At 38.3% G+C, this 16,569-nt stretch overlaps 1 protein-coding gene across 5 annotated transcripts; it reads right to left on the minus strand.

Annotated features, from left to right (window-relative positions):
* Positions 1-762: 762 nt before the first annotated feature.
* Positions 763-15,821, minus strand: LOC104441308 (probable serine/threonine-protein kinase SIS8). 5 transcript variants are annotated; one of them, XM_010054413.3, is made up of 18 exons: positions 15,496-15,820; positions 13,313-13,354; positions 12,959-13,219; positions 11,508-11,711; positions 10,810-10,998; positions 10,446-10,705; positions 10,217-10,315; positions 9,044-9,133; positions 7,303-7,398; positions 6,106-6,192; positions 5,024-5,141; positions 3,768-4,068; positions 3,402-3,525; positions 3,289-3,308; positions 2,884-3,040; positions 1,918-2,206; positions 1,316-1,388; positions 763-1,205 (listed from the first exon to the last, which is right to left on the minus strand). In XM_010054413.3, the coding sequence occupies exons 3-18, from the start codon at positions 13,205-13,207 to the stop codon at positions 1,135-1,137; spliced, it is 2,427 nt and encodes an 808-aa protein (XP_010052715.1). In that variant the 5' UTR covers positions 13,208-13,219; positions 13,313-13,354; positions 15,496-15,820; the 3' UTR covers positions 763-1,134. The 5 variants fall into 5 exon arrangements, with proteins under 5 accessions (XP_010052715.1, XP_010052733.1, XP_010052742.1 ...); XM_010054431.3 differs by lacking the exon at positions 15,496-15,820 and adding an exon at positions 15,108-15,445; XM_010054440.3 differs by having other exon boundaries at positions 3,768-4,062; positions 12,959-13,354; positions 15,496-15,821.
* Between the last annotated feature and the right edge of the window lie 748 nt (positions 15,822-16,569).

Here is a 16,569-nt window from a genome sequence, read left to right on the forward strand (position 1 = left end):
GCTATTTGAATGGACTCTTCTAAAATGTTCTTTCGGCACTAAATTGACTGTTCATAGAGTTTTGGCAGTAAGGTGACCGATCACTTTGATAAAAAAAAAAAAAAAAAAAAGTTAAAATCCCTTTCCACGAGGCTCCAAGGTTCTTTGTTGAATCTCAAAACAGAGCCACATTAGCAAAAAAAACAAATGCAAAGTTACGGGAGACGTAGAAAATTTTTCTCGCTCCCCTTCTTTATTCTAAGAAAACAAATAAATCTTTGTGATTGTAGATATTTGGATAGAATGTTTGCTCCTCGATTTTGATTTTGAGTAACAAAACAAAGGATAACTACAACAAATAACACCGTTGTAATATTGGCTTTCGGCTCATATCCCCGTTTTTTTTTTCAAATTTCCAATGTAAAAGATGTCAGACCAGAAGTTTTTAGATAATCAAATTAACATTATGTGCCAAAACATTTTACAAATATCCATGTGAGCAAGAGTTATGATTCAAAATTATCTTGATTCCTCCCTCATATGAGGAAGTGCCAAAACATTTGATTCTTTACCGCCGTGAACCACATCAGAGTTTTCAAAGTCACTCGAGTGAATGGCGTTCAAATGTTGCGGCATTTAAAAGATCATTTGAAAACTTTTCCCCCAAAAATAAGCGCCACGGAAGATATCGTTGCCATCCGTTTCCCGTTTTTCACCTTTTTGAATAAGCCATTCTAAACCGTAGGCAAGCAATTCCGCAAGTTATATATATGAATCGATATGTGTAAGATAATGTCGTCTGGCAATCAATACACTAAGATTAGCCCAGGCTCTGAACTCCTGTCAACGACCATTCAGTTGAACATAGTCACGCCTGTTCCACTATTCTCCAGCCGATTCTCGTCATTTTCCCATATAAATTTGTTGACCTCGGCCAAACCTGGCCCAAAATCAATTAGGAGCCGAAATTTTCCACTCACAAAAGATGAAAACAAAAGGACCGCAAAAAAGATCTGGACCGAACAACTCGTTGACGTTCTATGCTCATTTTGCAAAATCATTTTACAGCTTACAGGGTTAAAGCCGAAACAGAAAGCGTCAAAAACTCTTCCAGACTTTCTATACACAAACCAGCGAGTTCCAGTAGCAGTGACATTACTCGCAGTCGAGCAACCGGGATAGAATCTCCTCACAGCTCGGCCTTTCTTGTGGTTCTGCCCAGCAATCTGCAACGGGCACATCACAGAAGATCAGACTTTGAGAAAAGCAACTCAAAGTGCGAACCATCACGAAACACTTAAGTCAGTTCAAAATTGGAGAATGGACAGACAAGGACCTGTGATTAGCCTTCCGAGGGGACCTTCGGGGATATCCAACCTGGATCCTTCATTAGCTACTGCATAGACCACCTGACAGCACAAAGGACCCACATGATATTGCACATCCCCAATCACAGAAGTCAAAGAAAAAATCCAAATTAAGTACGCTTAAAATGCACAATTCAAAAACCAACACAGCTAGGCATTTGAGTCTGTTACAATTAATCAACTATGATGTGCGCTATTCTTTGCAGCAACTCCGAATCCATCAAGCAATAGCACTTGAAATAAAGGCAGTTACCATAATTCAAATAAACAATTATCTCAGGCAACACTTCTTCGCTCATGCAGTGAGTCCTTTTTCCTTTTCTTTATCAATCACAACAAATCCCACTTTCTCATCGTCATCTTCCTTTCAAATGCACAAGTATTTCTGTGCCCCCATGCCAGTTCCACTTGATAAAACTCTCAAAATTATATTGTACGGCTATGTCATGTGTGCCAAAGTTAATATTTCGGATGGGATTAAGCAACAGCTACGACTTACTTGTTCTCAAATCAAAACAATCTGAAACTCAAAACACATCATGCAGTTGTAAAGTCAAAACAACCTACTCACCCTCTCTGGTGGCACACCATCCCAGGGTCTATTTAAAGTGCAGAGCTCCCACATTATCACCCCAAGGCTGAAGATATCACATTTCTCAGTGAAGGGTTCATTGCGTATAAGTTCAGGAGCCATCCATTCTGGTGTTCCAGCAGATGAAGAGTCTCTCATGGGTGAGTTTATCACAATCCTTGATAGGCCAAAATCGCATATCTTCACAGTCCAGTGCTTATTAACAAGACAATTAGCACTTTTTAAGTCACGATGTACTATCTTCATCCGGTGTATGCACATCAACCCCCTGCTTCCAGTGTATGCACGTCAACACAATAAAAATGAAGGAATTAAGCAGCAAGTAAAAAGAAGGTAGAATAACACAACGTAAAGTCTGGCTTTATGGATTCTGTTCACTTGATTTCCAAGTGCTTAATCTTCCACAAAAACCTTTAAACAAACTTAAATGCATAAACATCAAGTTATTATAATGTTGTGATTCAAATTATCTTGAGAAGAACACGATCACTTGTTCCACTAAAATCACTTGACACAGGTCAAAGATTTGTATGAAGTTCAAGTAAATTTTTTTTCCGATGAGTCCATGGAGTTAACCAAATTATACCCTTGGCAGGCATTCCTTACTTTAATGACTGGAATAACGTGCATCCCCATTGAGTTGATTGGAAAAAAATTGACAAGACTCTTAATGCAGTTCTGCGTGTGGATATTTGTCTAAACTCAAGGAGTTCAAATGTCAAGAACTGAAAGGCATGAAATATCTTTTCATAAAAGATGTAGCATTTTGTCTCCATAAGTTCAACACAGTTCTCTTATTAATGAGGGTATACCCCCGCACTTTTATGGAGCCCGATTATTTTTATGCCATAACAGTGATTCAAATTAATATGAACGCAATGCAATATAATTTACGCAAAGAAGCAGACATAATGAAAATCTTTGATGTTAAGGAATCACACAAACCTGCATATATCACGTATCATTTTCAGTCTCCGCCTCCAACTAAGCTTCTTTTTCTGACCACTCAAATGGATCAAATAGTACAAGGAGCCCATCTCCATGTATTCAGTTACCATAGAAAGATGCGGGGGCCTTGTGCATGCTCCCAAAAATAATATCACTGCAAGGACAGAATGGGTTGCTTTATTTGCTATATAATAGACAATAATTTGTTAAAAAATTTGAGCTTCCTTTGGCATTGTGAATAGTGTAGAAAAGTAAATATTCTGTGTATCATTCGATTGATGCTCCATATACATAACCCCCTGTCTGCATATGCTCCGTATACCATCTACTCTCTTTATATTGAGAAAATGAAACCAGTATGAAAATGTGTAAGTGTAAGGACAAGGAAGAAAAGAATGTTACCATTAGGATGTCGAAGACGGCTGAATGGTGATCCATGTAGGCATAGAACAAGCACATGAAGTCAGATAGATACACCTTGTGGATAAGATAATCAACAGGTCAGTGTCACAAACCTTAGAATGGAAATCTCGTTGCAAAAGTCTTCCATGTTTTCAGCAGTAAGATCTTGCTCTAGGAAAACCTTGATAGCAACGTCCGTCCCATTCCATATGCCACGGAAAACTTCTCCAAAGAACCCTACACATTGACAGAACAATTAACATTTAGATTATCCGGAGATTTTAGAATTCAATGAGCTAACAATTTCTGAAAGAGCTCTTAATGTAAACATTTGGAACAAAAGTTGTGAATGTGGAATGGCACCATAATCACGAGGAACTATCATCAATCCACTCAGAATCATTTCAGAAATTGTAGAACATACAGTAAGTACAAAATTAAAAAGATCCCAAAGAAGCAGAGAAACGACACAGGCTTACCTATCCCAACACGAGTCCCAACGGTCAATTCTGAAAAATCAATATTCCAGTCTTGGTACGGAAGTAAAGGTTGGTTATTAAACATTTGAGATTCCAGAACTTTATTCCACGTCGAAAACAATTCATTGTTGTGTGGATAGTTCACTACAAGGTCTCTCTCAGAAGATTGACTTCTAAACTCATGAGGAGATGAGGGCAACGATATAGCCTTCTGAGAACTTATATTCTCCCGATCATACATTGGAGATACTCCACCGGAGACTTCATCATGAGCATCAAAATGGAAACTTGATGCCTGAGGCTAGAACAAAGAAATAAAAGTCATATTTTGCTCGCGATTCAGATTAACAGTCCAGCATAAAACCAAAAAGAAAGTTAAATGTTCCTTTCATATGCATTCCCCATAGCAATGTGGAAACAGTTTAAAAAATCTCTACCAGGAATATAGAGGGTGTAACTAGAATAAGCATGTCACTGTAAATGCCTCCATGATCAGTATGTCATTGCAATGGGATGGCAGTCATCAATTCCATACAGATACAACAGTTGTGATGGTAGTCCATGAGAGTGGTCAATACCAGTGCTCATATATTGTACCACACAATTTTCTTAGTAGTCAATATGCCACACTTGATAGCCAGCAAAAAACTAAATGTAGAGGATATGACAAGAATGATAAAAACCAAAAAAAAATGTAAAACCACGTCAGCAATAATTTTGGATGGAAACCCAAAAATATACCAGTAGTGCTATATATAATATTGTACAAAAGAAAAGGTGATGTGCAAATAAATATCAACCTAATCAAGCAAAGACAAGTGTATTTTAGAATAGATGAGACTTATATGATTGATATAGAAAGTCAGACGAAAGTGCTGAAGCAACAAACACTCTCTGTCGTCTTAAAGAAAACAAACTAACATAGCCAGAGACACACGCCTGACCTAGAACTAGAAACAACAACGAGAGAAGCATGAAATATATGGAGCTTGAACACAGAAAAGATTCAGCTTCAAGCAAGCACATGAAAGAAAAATCACACAGCATGAGTAAACATAAAAAATTAAAAAAATGATGCAAAGCAAACATTTGCAGTTCCTTCATGATAAAATCATGACGAAGATTTTGTTCTTTCATTCATTGGTGCTAGAAAATATTAAATGGACAGTGCGAATATTGATGCAGCCACCCCGAGTAAATAAAATCACACTAGACATATGAGGATATGATAGCAGACGGTTGAATGGAAACCGTACATCTTTCTGTAGATCTTTGCTATTTCTTTCATCTGAAGTATAAGAGAATGACCTCTCATTCCCTTGCTCTCTCAGTAGTCGATTTTGCTTCAATGTCTCATTCATTGCCCGCACAGCCCTGCATTATTATCTATATGTGCTGAGAAATAGGAAGATGCCAGCTTAAGAATTTACAAAAACACGTACAACTAGTCCTTAGAATGTTGATTAAGCTATAGAATTGGCAAATAATCAACAACCTAAAAAAGGCAATACACGTGGTACTTTTAGACGGAAGGTGCCTATGATTCTTAGTCTTTGTGACCATGTACTAGTTGAGGCACTAATCTAGACTGTATTAAATGAGTTCTTTGTGTTAGATACATGCCAGTTTGCAGTTTCAAAATTCCAAATCTCTGGATGCTACTGTTGAACTTCATAGAGAGATTAATCTTCACAAAAAACTAAAAGTGCAATTGGCTCAGAGCCTAAGAGGAAAGAGGGTCACTCAACCCTCTATATCTCTACAACTGACGAGGTTACTGGATAGTATTGCACAATCTTTCACAACACGAGAAGGAGAAAATGTTCCAGAATCCAGAATAAAACATACGAATTGACAGAAGCACATTCCTAGCTGTGCATGAACTTCAATATTCTAACTTCCTTTTGCTTCTCTGAGCACATTCCTTGGCTGTTCCATGAACTTCATGCTTCTCTAAGCACATAATTCTGAAATACTCAAATCATGCCAAGTCTCTGTCTTTGCATGAGCTTGTGCAGTTTACTTGTCACAGTGTACATATAAGAGTGTCAGATGATACTGTTTCTTGTCATGCATTGAACTTAGATTAGTTTATACTTTACAAAAGAAGATGACAAGAAGAACTAGTTCTAGTAGGAATTCATAAGAAAGTATCATTGTTTACTCCCAAAATAAGAAACGAAAACCTACATTTTTTCTTTTTTCCTTTGCTAGCATAACCATATTGAAGTAGTTTAACAAATGAGTAAAAGATAGATTTTTTCTTCCCATGATGTTGATTCACGAGAACATAGTAGTCCTGGAACAAAAAAAAACAAAGAACAAAGTAAACACCAACCTTACGATATCATCGCCAATCTCTGGGGTGATGCTTATGCTTCTTCTTCGTATCCTCCGAGCTTCTGAAGTGGATGCACCTTCTGACCTGCAGTATATTTCGATTTTAGATGAGCTGCTATTAAAATTAAGACCTGACCAATTCATGGATGGAAGTTCGATTCTGATTCAGACATTGACTCATTAACCAGAGCACACACACAGAATCAAAGACTGAAATCTGTCCTAGTAACAAAGTCATTCAACTTTCTTTCTGAATTAGCAGCTCAGCAAATTTTCACCTACCACAGGAATCAAAGCCAAAACGCATCCAATATGTCACAAAGATCGGACACAAAATTCAAGATTCGAGCATAACCTCAACATCATGTATAACTAGCGAAGGCAGAAATGCCAAATGTGAAATTATTAGGAAGTAGGCCGATAGTTAATGTAACCAATACTTAATATTACAGGAGAATACACTAAATGTACCATGTAAATATAACCAATTATTAGATAATATGTAACTAGCAATAGAGAAATACAATTAGCTGCTGCAATTAATCTCTTCAATTGGCGAGCCAAGATTTAAAGAACTTCACTGGTTGTAACAAGGAGAACAGATAATCTGAATGAGGATCCTTTTTTTCCATGAAAAGATACAGCTTCAAAAAATTTAATGCATTTCCAATATATAAAGAAAAATCAGGAAGTATAACCAACCATACAGAAGTGCTGACTATAAAGTTATCCTCTCTCTTTTTTCTTTCTTTCCCCTTTCTTTTTGAATATAAAAAATGCTATTTACTTGAGAAATCCAAATGACATCTAACAAAGAAGAAATTTCCAACAGCTGTTTATATTTTAAACCAAGTATTAGGCAAATTTAATAATTTGCATGCAATCCAACCCATAAATTCTTAAACCATGATGTTAGGCAAAGAAGAGAGCACAAGAAACAATCACAGTTAGCACCTATGGTTGTGTAAAAACAAATACTAACAATCACATCAAAGACCAAGTTCCAGAAACTATAGACACCATCAGTAACAATAAAAGAATAGAACCAAAGGTAGAAACTCAAGCAAAAGATTTTATTGTGCTCTTCGATGCCTAAGATCCTTTGGGAGCTTCAAGCGAATATGCATACTAACGTTATACTTCCTTGCTTAAATAAAATGCAAAAGAAAAAGTTGACATTACTGAACATAGTAACCTTGACGAAGTTGCTTCATTGACAAAATCTCTATGTAACTTCCTATCACCACTTAGCATTGACCGTCCACGAATTCGAAGAGAAGGATGCTCTGGGCTGGAAAAAACAAAAGTAATGTAAAATACATTTTAGTAGTTTTCCTCATGCATAGTATTAAGGTACACCTACTGATGAAAAAATAAAGGCTCGACCAAACTATCAATGAATAGAGACGATCACCCTTGACCCGTGCCATCCAACAAAAAAGCAGGTGCACGTATCCCTCAGTTTTGTGTTATTATAACTTTACCGCAATTTACTAGTTTTGCATTTTGTATCTCCACTTGATGAAACCAGTCCCAAATTCTAGGGCTTTTGTTTGTCATAGATTGAATGCACTAATTTTGAAACCTAATTGAAACTAGTAGAGAGAGAATTGAGATCTCAAATTTCGTGGCTTTCAGTTGAGTCTGGAATCTGTACTCGATTGTAATTATATAATCCCAATCCAACCAGATTACATATCCATTGTAAGCTTCCAAATTATGAAGTAATATATATATATGATAGTTTATAAATAGACCAAAAAATTCCTTTGATATTGGCAGGTTAAATGGAAATACACAGAAGCATCTAACAGCTCTGGAGTCTGTACAATCAAATTGCTTAAATGAAAACTTGCGTAAGATAGACAAGTAGAGTTAACTAGAACCATAGAGAAAAAGGATTAAAAGGTATGGAACTTAGTGTATGCCACTTTGTGATTCTTTGCACTTAAAAGATTTGAGATGACACGCAACTGGGTAAAATATGAAAAAGACAACAATTCAAGTAGCAACAATTTGTTTCACATATACTGACAAGTACATATATGCAAACTAGTTCACATAGAAAGAAATAATTTGCAACTAATTTCACAGAAGCTGGCTTGGTTCAGGCCAGAGCCCATTCAAAAGCCTGCAAGCCTATATTTTCAGTTTGGCTTGGTCAGCACTCAGATCACTATGTCATACTTCTTCTTCCCCTATCTACCCCACCTCACCCCGCTCAGCCATGCTCATGCAAAAGCAGAGTCTAAATCTCTGTCCTCAATGGTACACTTGACACAATCTTACACAGAAGAGAAATGGAACATTAGGGGAACCGTATATAAAGAGATCAATGGTACACTTGACACCCTGCCAGGCCATGCAGAAGGCCTTCTTAAACAACATCCTTCCTAGTATTTATGTACCATGTGAACTATTCCCATTTATCTGAAATTCTTAGAAAAGCATAATTTCAAACAAAAGAATGTCCAGAATTCAGAAAGACAATTCCAGAAGTTAGGACACTCTTATTTCTCGCAAGCAATTTCTATGGGAAGTACCATATGCTATATCCTAAACACAACCGATATGAGACTTATCAACAGCTAGCCAAGATAAGTATAAATAAGCAAAGTACAATAGGGAAACCATACACAGAGAGATCAATGGCACACATGACCCCCTGACAGGCTGTGCAAAAGGCCATCTTAAGCCACACCATTCCTAATATCTATGTAGTACATGAAATATTCTGATTTATCCGAAACTCTCAGGATAGCATAACTTCAGACAACAAGAATGCCCAGAATACACAGACAACTCCACTAGTTAAGAAATTGTAATTTTTCCAAGAAATTTCTATGGGAATTAAGCACCATTCGATATATCCTCAATGCAACCAGAACGAATTTATTAACACATGACCAAGATACGCATAAATAAGCAACGTAAACCTTGAACTAGCAGTCCTTTGTTCAGCAACAACCTTTCTCCGACTACGTCTCCAGAATGTGTTTGCAATGTTCGGTTCACTCTGTGATAAGCTGACAGGAACAAAGAAAAAGGATTTGATAAATCTAAACTCTTATACTTTCGCAGTTGAACAGTTGCACAGTCCAGGGATGTAAGTGGATCCAACTATTCATGAGCTACTTGTGATTTCATGGCTTTAATATAAAAATCAAATTTTGTATTACTGTTTCTGGAGATATTTTGGTTGGTGGCACTCAAAATAGAATGTCATTTTGTTGTTCTTTTTTCATTATCTATCTCAATAAGTGATCATTGGACTGGAAAATCTTTTGTTGAGGATGACAGTTTCCAACTCGTTGGTGACTAAAATTTACATCACTGGATCATCTTGAATTTTATGGTGCTCCATCATTTGTTTGAACATGAAAGTGGCACAGCAGGGAAAAAGTATTTGATCCCTCTCTCATTGATCTGATTGCTGTTTGTAAAATTTGAACATTAGCATTTTCTTTGTTAAACCAATCAGAATCTTTTTCTCATCTACTCCTTTGACACCTGTAAGTTTGAAGACTTGAGAATACAGTTTTGTCACTTTTCCAAATTAGATGGGTAGTCACAGGTCTCTCGGAGAGAAACTCTTAACCCGGTCTGGGCTGAGTTGGTGTAAAGATAGGAAAAGCTGGTCTGTTTCTAATCCCCAGCTTAATTTTTGACATATATCAAGAAAGTAGTAGGCAGCATCTTTCAGTATGGGGAAAGCTCCATTGGTGTAGCACAAGATAGTTGGCCTTCCACCATATTGTTTTTGGCATTGTTGTGGCAGCTCTTTTGACACTGAGTCACTTTTGATCTTTCTAGATACTTTTCTAGCCTCTAGAAGCCCCTATTTGTGCTTGGTAATATACTTGTCAAAACAATTCAGAGAATTTAAGTCGAGCAGAGCTAAGTCCAACCTGATAATCTCTATTTTCTTTTCTAGTCAAACAGGAGGACAAAAAAGTCATACTAAATCAAGTTACAGTTGAGTTTTTAGCGGCGAGCATGGGGTCAAGCCGGAAACTATATTGATTCGACTAGTATGACGCTTTTGTTTCGTGCATGCACGCCCATGTGTGTGTGGTGTGTGGGGGAGAGAGAGAGAGAGAGATGTTCACCTCAACTTCCTGTCGATCATCATATCTCTCAAGGACCGTCCAGAAATATTCGAGGCCTCTAATCTTCGATGGAATTGCAATCTTTCATCTTTGTCAGCACTATAAAATGAATTGGGAAGTTAGAAGAAAAGAATGATTTTCATTAAGCATATCCATGATGACCTTACACAAGCAATAGAAGTTTCCGGTACCAATTTCTTCTTCAGTGAACTAAATACAAAACACTAACCTTTCAGGATCCACTTTCTCCGAATATCCATAGAGTGGGCTATTTGGTTCAAGCGGTGAATCGCAGGAATCATTTTCTGCAGAATCACTTTCCCCTGCTGCAGAAATATGGCTCATAAAGATGGCCTTAGTTGAACGGGGAATCAGTTGGCCAGGAAATCGCATAAGATCTACAAGATGCTCCATAGAATTCAATGTAACCATCACAGACATGTGCTTATACGAGTCAAAACACTCAATACCCCCCTCACTTGGTAAACCCTGAGGAGAGAATCATTTATAAGAACCTAGTTAATAAGTTGAAAAGTAAAAATTGCGTGAATTACAAAAATTAAAACAAAGCATATTTCCAAGTGGGAACTTACCACCATGAGCCTGCTTTCAAGACCTACTGTATCTGCAAGAACCTTAAACAAAATAGCTCGATGACGACATGAACCTTGCTTTATTTGCCCCAACATCTGCACAATGCGATTCTCAAACATGAGGGAGCTCTCATCTAGTGCAGCTTTTGCAGGGCTCTCCACATTTGGCCTTTTATAAACGTCAGAAACCTGTTCAGGCAATAGCATCAGTGGCCAAATAACTATAAGTTTTCTCTGCAATAAGAAAAAGTATACATGACCTCAACAAAAGAAATACATGGGTTTATGTGAATGTTTCAAAGTGCATCCGTGACAACTTGTTACATAACAAGATCAATAAGACTATGGAGCTACATGACAATACGATACTCAAGCTACTGTGGCCAACATAACATCAGAATGATAAACTACATTCACGGTGGACAACCAGAAAAGCTCAAATGGGTATGTGCATGTGTATTGTGTTTTTTTGTTTCAATTGTTTATCCATGGAAGACAGTATTGACAGATCCAAATATGATGCAGGTATTTTGCCACAAACCCTGTACAAAGCAACCACAGGGATTACATCGTGTTGGAAAGGAGGAGGGGGGTGGAGGCAGAAGGACAGGGAGAGGAACAGCAAACTGTAGGAGCTGCGGAGGAGGGATGTCTAATGCATTTTGCATAATAAATCACTAACTGTCAAAAGTTCACACCAGTCCAGCAATCTTCTTAATTGTTGCAGCAGGATTTGAATTTGCTCCCTTGACCAGAGTTAGCATCAACTGCTTCAGCATCGTCAGCTTTCTATCCTTTTTAAAGTCTACCAGAATGACATCAGCTCTGACACCTTCTGCACCGAGTGCATGAAGCTCTTCCAGTGTTGGAATGTCATCAAAATGCTCTTTGAGCCGTTTCTCCTGCTCATGGTTCCAAGATCAAATTTTCAACCATATCCAAAATGAATATTTACAGTTCCATAAGAAGTCGTATGAATCTGGCAAACTTCAAGGAAACGAACCAAGATAAAAGTACATCAAACAGCATTGCAAAATATCCAAAATTGTTGGGAACACAAAAATCTTCTTTAGGTAAAACCAATAAATGAAGCATCTAACATTTTACTTAATCAGAAATGAAGCATTTTATATTACTCCTCTTGCATGAATAATAAAGCTCATATCAAGTGAACTCTTTAGTGGAGGTATTAAATATTTCATTATTTGCACTGCATGCAGTTAGAGGATCATTTTCACACCAAACCTGGAAGATCAAACTAAACTTGTCAACTAATTTTGCATTTTCTAAACAAAATTTGGTTGAAATCCTTCTAATATGCTTAAGCTTGTGTTTACCAAAAATCATCCAAATCATTATATTGCGGATAGAAATGAAACTGAAACTTCAGTTGGCCCTGACCATTGCAAAGGCTGACACTAAAAAAGTAAAATTAAAGCAGCAGAGGGGTACCAGATAAACATTAAAAAACAAGAGGCAGCATGAAGAGACATTACCCATGCTTCAATCCCATTAATCCACAAAATAAAGCTCTTCTAATTAAAAGAAGAAAAAGCTGGAGCAAAGATGCTCCCAGAAAATACTGAGAAATGTAGCAATACACTTTTCACTAACCGTAACCTAGCAAGAGCAAGGACTTGAAGAGTGACTTAGAGGAGCTTTGCTTTATATAGAAAAGTTGCAGCTTCAGATCTGACTGATTTGTAGGATCTCATAGACCAAACTTCAAAGTGCTTGTATTTTGAAAATCTGAGTTTCATGCGTCTTTCCAAATTTACATCTAACAAAAGCATTTGAAAATGAAAGATGAATCTATTTATAATCAAGCACACTGCAAATTGAGCACTTTCTAGTTTCCAAGGTCAAATGCAAACAAATGACAGCTGAATCGCAATACTTCTTAAAGAAGGGAAAAATGTCAGGATAATCACATTGTCTCTATTGTATAACACAAACAAATGTCAGGACAATTCTATTAAATGTGCAAACGTAGGCTATTAGCTACACCAACCATATAAGATCAAGCTTCAAAAATGAAGCCCAAGCATAATCACAAGCAGCAGCTAATAAACCAGAAAACACATGATGAGCCCTAGTTCAGACCAGATGGCCATTAGCTATGGCAAATAATATCAAAATTAGTTCTTACAGGAATGACAGAATAAAATCCATTTGGAATCGGGTCAGAAAGCATTCCGGTACTCCAAAGAATTTGAGAGGCTGTCTGAGGTGACAATGCATCTTGCTCAGTATTCCTAGGCGATTCTTTGTTACTTAAACTTTCTTCTTGAGAACCCAAGGAAACAGATGCAAACTTCTCCATAAAATCTGAAGGCCACCACGGAACAGTTGGAATCCCTTGCTCAGATGGCCCTGCCTCGTCTCGTGTCTCTGCCATGTCCTCAAAATTCTGACATGTAAAAGCATTTCGCCCACTTCTTACCCCATAGAAAAAGCTTTTTAGCTAAACGTACTTCTCAGACAACAGAAAAGTGATTCATACATATCTTTCGGTCTAACTTCAGTGAGCTGGGGGCCATATGACCTGACAAATAGACAAAGGAAAGATCATATTTAACACCTTGAATCCAGAGAAGCAATGGAGTTCAACACTGAAGTGAGCATAATAACTCCAAGCAGAAAACAGCAGCAAAAAGTAGCATAATCCCAAGCAAAAGTAATATCATTAGCTTCATGCCAAATAGGCTAAACAAGTCCAGTTTGCTTGGCTTGATCTAAGGGTTCTGCCATGTTTGTCTCTTAGAAAATTGCAAATATTGAATCACCAAGACCTATATCACCATCTGACATTATTCGTACAGTTCCATTCCTTCTTACTTGACTTCTCGGTCAACCCAAATCATCGTCTACAAAAAGATTGAGAAGAAATAGTTGAAGATATTGAGACCGGAAGGCCTTACCCTCTTCCTGATGCAGGAAGAGCGGCCTTGGGGGTGCCCCATGGCAACCTAGGTCGCAGTGAAGAGGCACGAATGATATAGAGTAAATTGAGCAAACTAAAACAAGTTTGAGCACTCCCTCATCCTTTTCATGCATCTAGTGAAGAGTTTTATGCCCCGATCAGTTCCTTTGACATTCTCTCAATGTACACAGCAGCATGTTGTGTCAATCCCTAAGCCTCTTTTATCCATAAGTTAGAAAGTCAAAAAATTCCTGTATGTACTTATAACGGTATACCCACAATAATGACTATCTGTAGATTGGACTCATATTCCTTCAAAAATGTCAGTTTGCACTTTAAACATCAAATCTATGCACGACAAAAAAGTAGTAGAATGGATGTTTTATTAAGAGATGGACAAATATGTGAAGCAAAAAAACTGATGGTCAAGTAAATCATTGCTTGACTAATTAAGACTTAACGGCGCAGTAAAACCAATATAGTAAATGACTTTCTTCCATCCGGATCTTTAAGTTGCCAAATAAAGTAAAACATTTTGTTTAAAAAAGGAAAAATAATAAGAGGCATCAAAGCCCCTACAACAGAAATTCTGAAAATATCGATCAACTCTGAACATTCTTCAAAGGGTGTAGTGAAGGGACTATTACTACAATGATGCAAACCACGATATACTACGCTGCAGACTTTGCAGGTGAGACGTGGTGTGGACTTCATACTTAGTTCACCAGTTAAGTTACCTTTCTCTCACTGATACCAACAGTCCATGACGGTCTGCGGTGTCAGTGAAAAACAAATGGTCTAGTTCAATCACCAAACAGCAAGTAAAACCAACACTAACATCAAGGAACATAAATGCGCAGCGTAGTTATTGATCATGTGGCTGCAGCACCACACATCAAACGATATGATGAAGAAATTTACTGTCAAAGGCTGGTTTTAAATAAACATCAGTGAAGTGCATATATTAGAACTTTAAGCTGAAAATATGCAACAAGCATGGTGATAAAGTGCAAACAGTCCAAACAGTTTTGAATCTATCACATTACAAGAAGCATTGCAAAAACTTTGACTGTCAAAGATTGCTAGAAACATTGAGAAATGACTGGTTTATCAGTCCAACTCCGACAAACTGACACATCCACCATAGCATCTTCAGATTAATAGATTTGAGCATCCACTGACAACAGACATTCCACATTTGAGGACATATAGAAAAATGTAGGTGTGAGATGCGCGGTTATATATAATCGACATGGAACTGGCGATGCATACGCCAGAAACTGAGGATATATTTCATCGACCAAAACCACATTTGTAATTTCCCAACAGCTAGAGTATCTCTAAGAAAAGGCAGCATCAATCGGAGATTGCCGACCTACGAGACTACCATTATGTCTCAGAGACACATCGTGCAATCAGCATCGCGACACAAAGATTGAGCTCAGCACATCGACATCCATCGGAATGCTCAACCGACAGAGCCAGCTAAAGTCCTCGAATCACATCCGCCGCGACACAAGTTCCGCCGAAAAGCCCAATCAGGCTAAATCTCCAGCAGCAGGACATCCCACACTCCCCCGCACAATGCGCAATCCGTCGAGGAACGGCGAATTCGCCATTCGAAATTCGCAACCGAGCCAATCGCATTGGACGGCCTCGACTCGCCGAAGAACCGTCCGCAATCCGACGAACGACGGCGAGATCGAGCCGCCGCGTCACCGACGCGGAGGAGAGAGGGGGAGAGAGGGAGAGGGGATTTTTACCGCCAGCAGATCCGGGCATTCGCGGTGCGGGGCAGAGGCGCGCCGGCCAAGACCATTTGAACCGTCACCGGCGCATCGCGGTCGGCGCGGAGCAAATCTGGTCCCCCGAATCCGAAGCGCGAGGAGGGGAGGGAGGGATGGAACAGGGAGGGAGGGGGTCACGCGCAACGAACGTATCGATATTATATTGGAGACGATGCTGCTGCGGAGGTCAGGTTCGGTTCGGTTCGGTTCGGGAGGTCTCCTCTGTAGAGAGAGAGAGAGAATTAGAGAGAGGGGGAAGTGCGTGCGTTGCGCAATTAAAAAGAGAGATGGAAACGAGGCGAGGGGGGGCTCGGTTTTTTGGGCTTTTGCTAGTTGAACGGTGAAATTTGCTGGATGAAGGGGGAAAGGGATGGGCTTTTTTCCTTTTCCTTTTCCTTTCTTTCTTTCTTTCTTTATTTCTTTCTCCTCCTCCTCCTGCTCTCTTTTTTGCAGGCGGGTGTGTAGAGATAGAGAGAGAGAGAGAGAGAGAGAGAGAGAGAGGGGAGAGAGTCACGTGCAAAGCGTGGGGAGATCTGGGGCCACTCTCCGACAGCCAGCTGGCGCAGGGTTGGCTCGCCCAACCGACTCGCACTTTTTCGTTTCCGCGTGAAACCTACAAAGACACCCGCGCCCCGCCACTATTTTCCTTTTTCCAGCCGGAGGATAGAGTACTTTTAATATTGAAAAAGGTAAAATATTATTTGGTTTTCTCTTTATTCTTTCCTCAAGTTAATATCATAAGCAAAACTTCACACTTATACGTATACGAAAAATTAATCTAAAATCAATGTTCTCGAATTGATAAACCCATAATTGATTTATCTTCCATTAATTTCGATTAAACTTATCATCAACTTATCAAATTGGACGACACGTGATATTTGGTAGATCTACTGATTTGGAATTTAATTTTTCATTTATTATAGGTATATCAGTTTGTAATTTTTATCAATATTAGTCTAATTTAGTAGAAATTAATGAATGGTACAAATGTACCACTTTAAGGATTTTAGTTAGTTTATCACTAATACATCAGTTTTAGGTTTTCAG

This window comes from Eucalyptus grandis, chromosome 1 (genome assembly GCF_016545825.1).
Source record: "Eucalyptus grandis isolate ANBG69807.140 chromosome 1, ASM1654582v1, whole genome shotgun sequence".
NCBI lineage: Eukaryota > Viridiplantae > Streptophyta > Magnoliopsida > Myrtales > Myrtaceae > Eucalyptus > Eucalyptus grandis.

Coding starts and splice junctions, on each gene's coding strand:
- LOC104441308 (XM_010054413.3), bottom strand. CDS start 13,207: ATGGCAGAGACACGAGACGAGGCAGGGCCATCTGAGCAAGGGATTCCA. Junction 6,193..7,302: donor AATGAAGCAACTTCGTCAAG/GTTACTATGTTC, acceptor AATATACTGCAG/GTCAGAAGGTGCATCCACTT. Junction 3,309..3,401: donor AACGAGATTTCCATTCTAAG/GTTTGTGACACT, acceptor ATCACCATTCAG/CCGTCTTCGACATCCTAATG.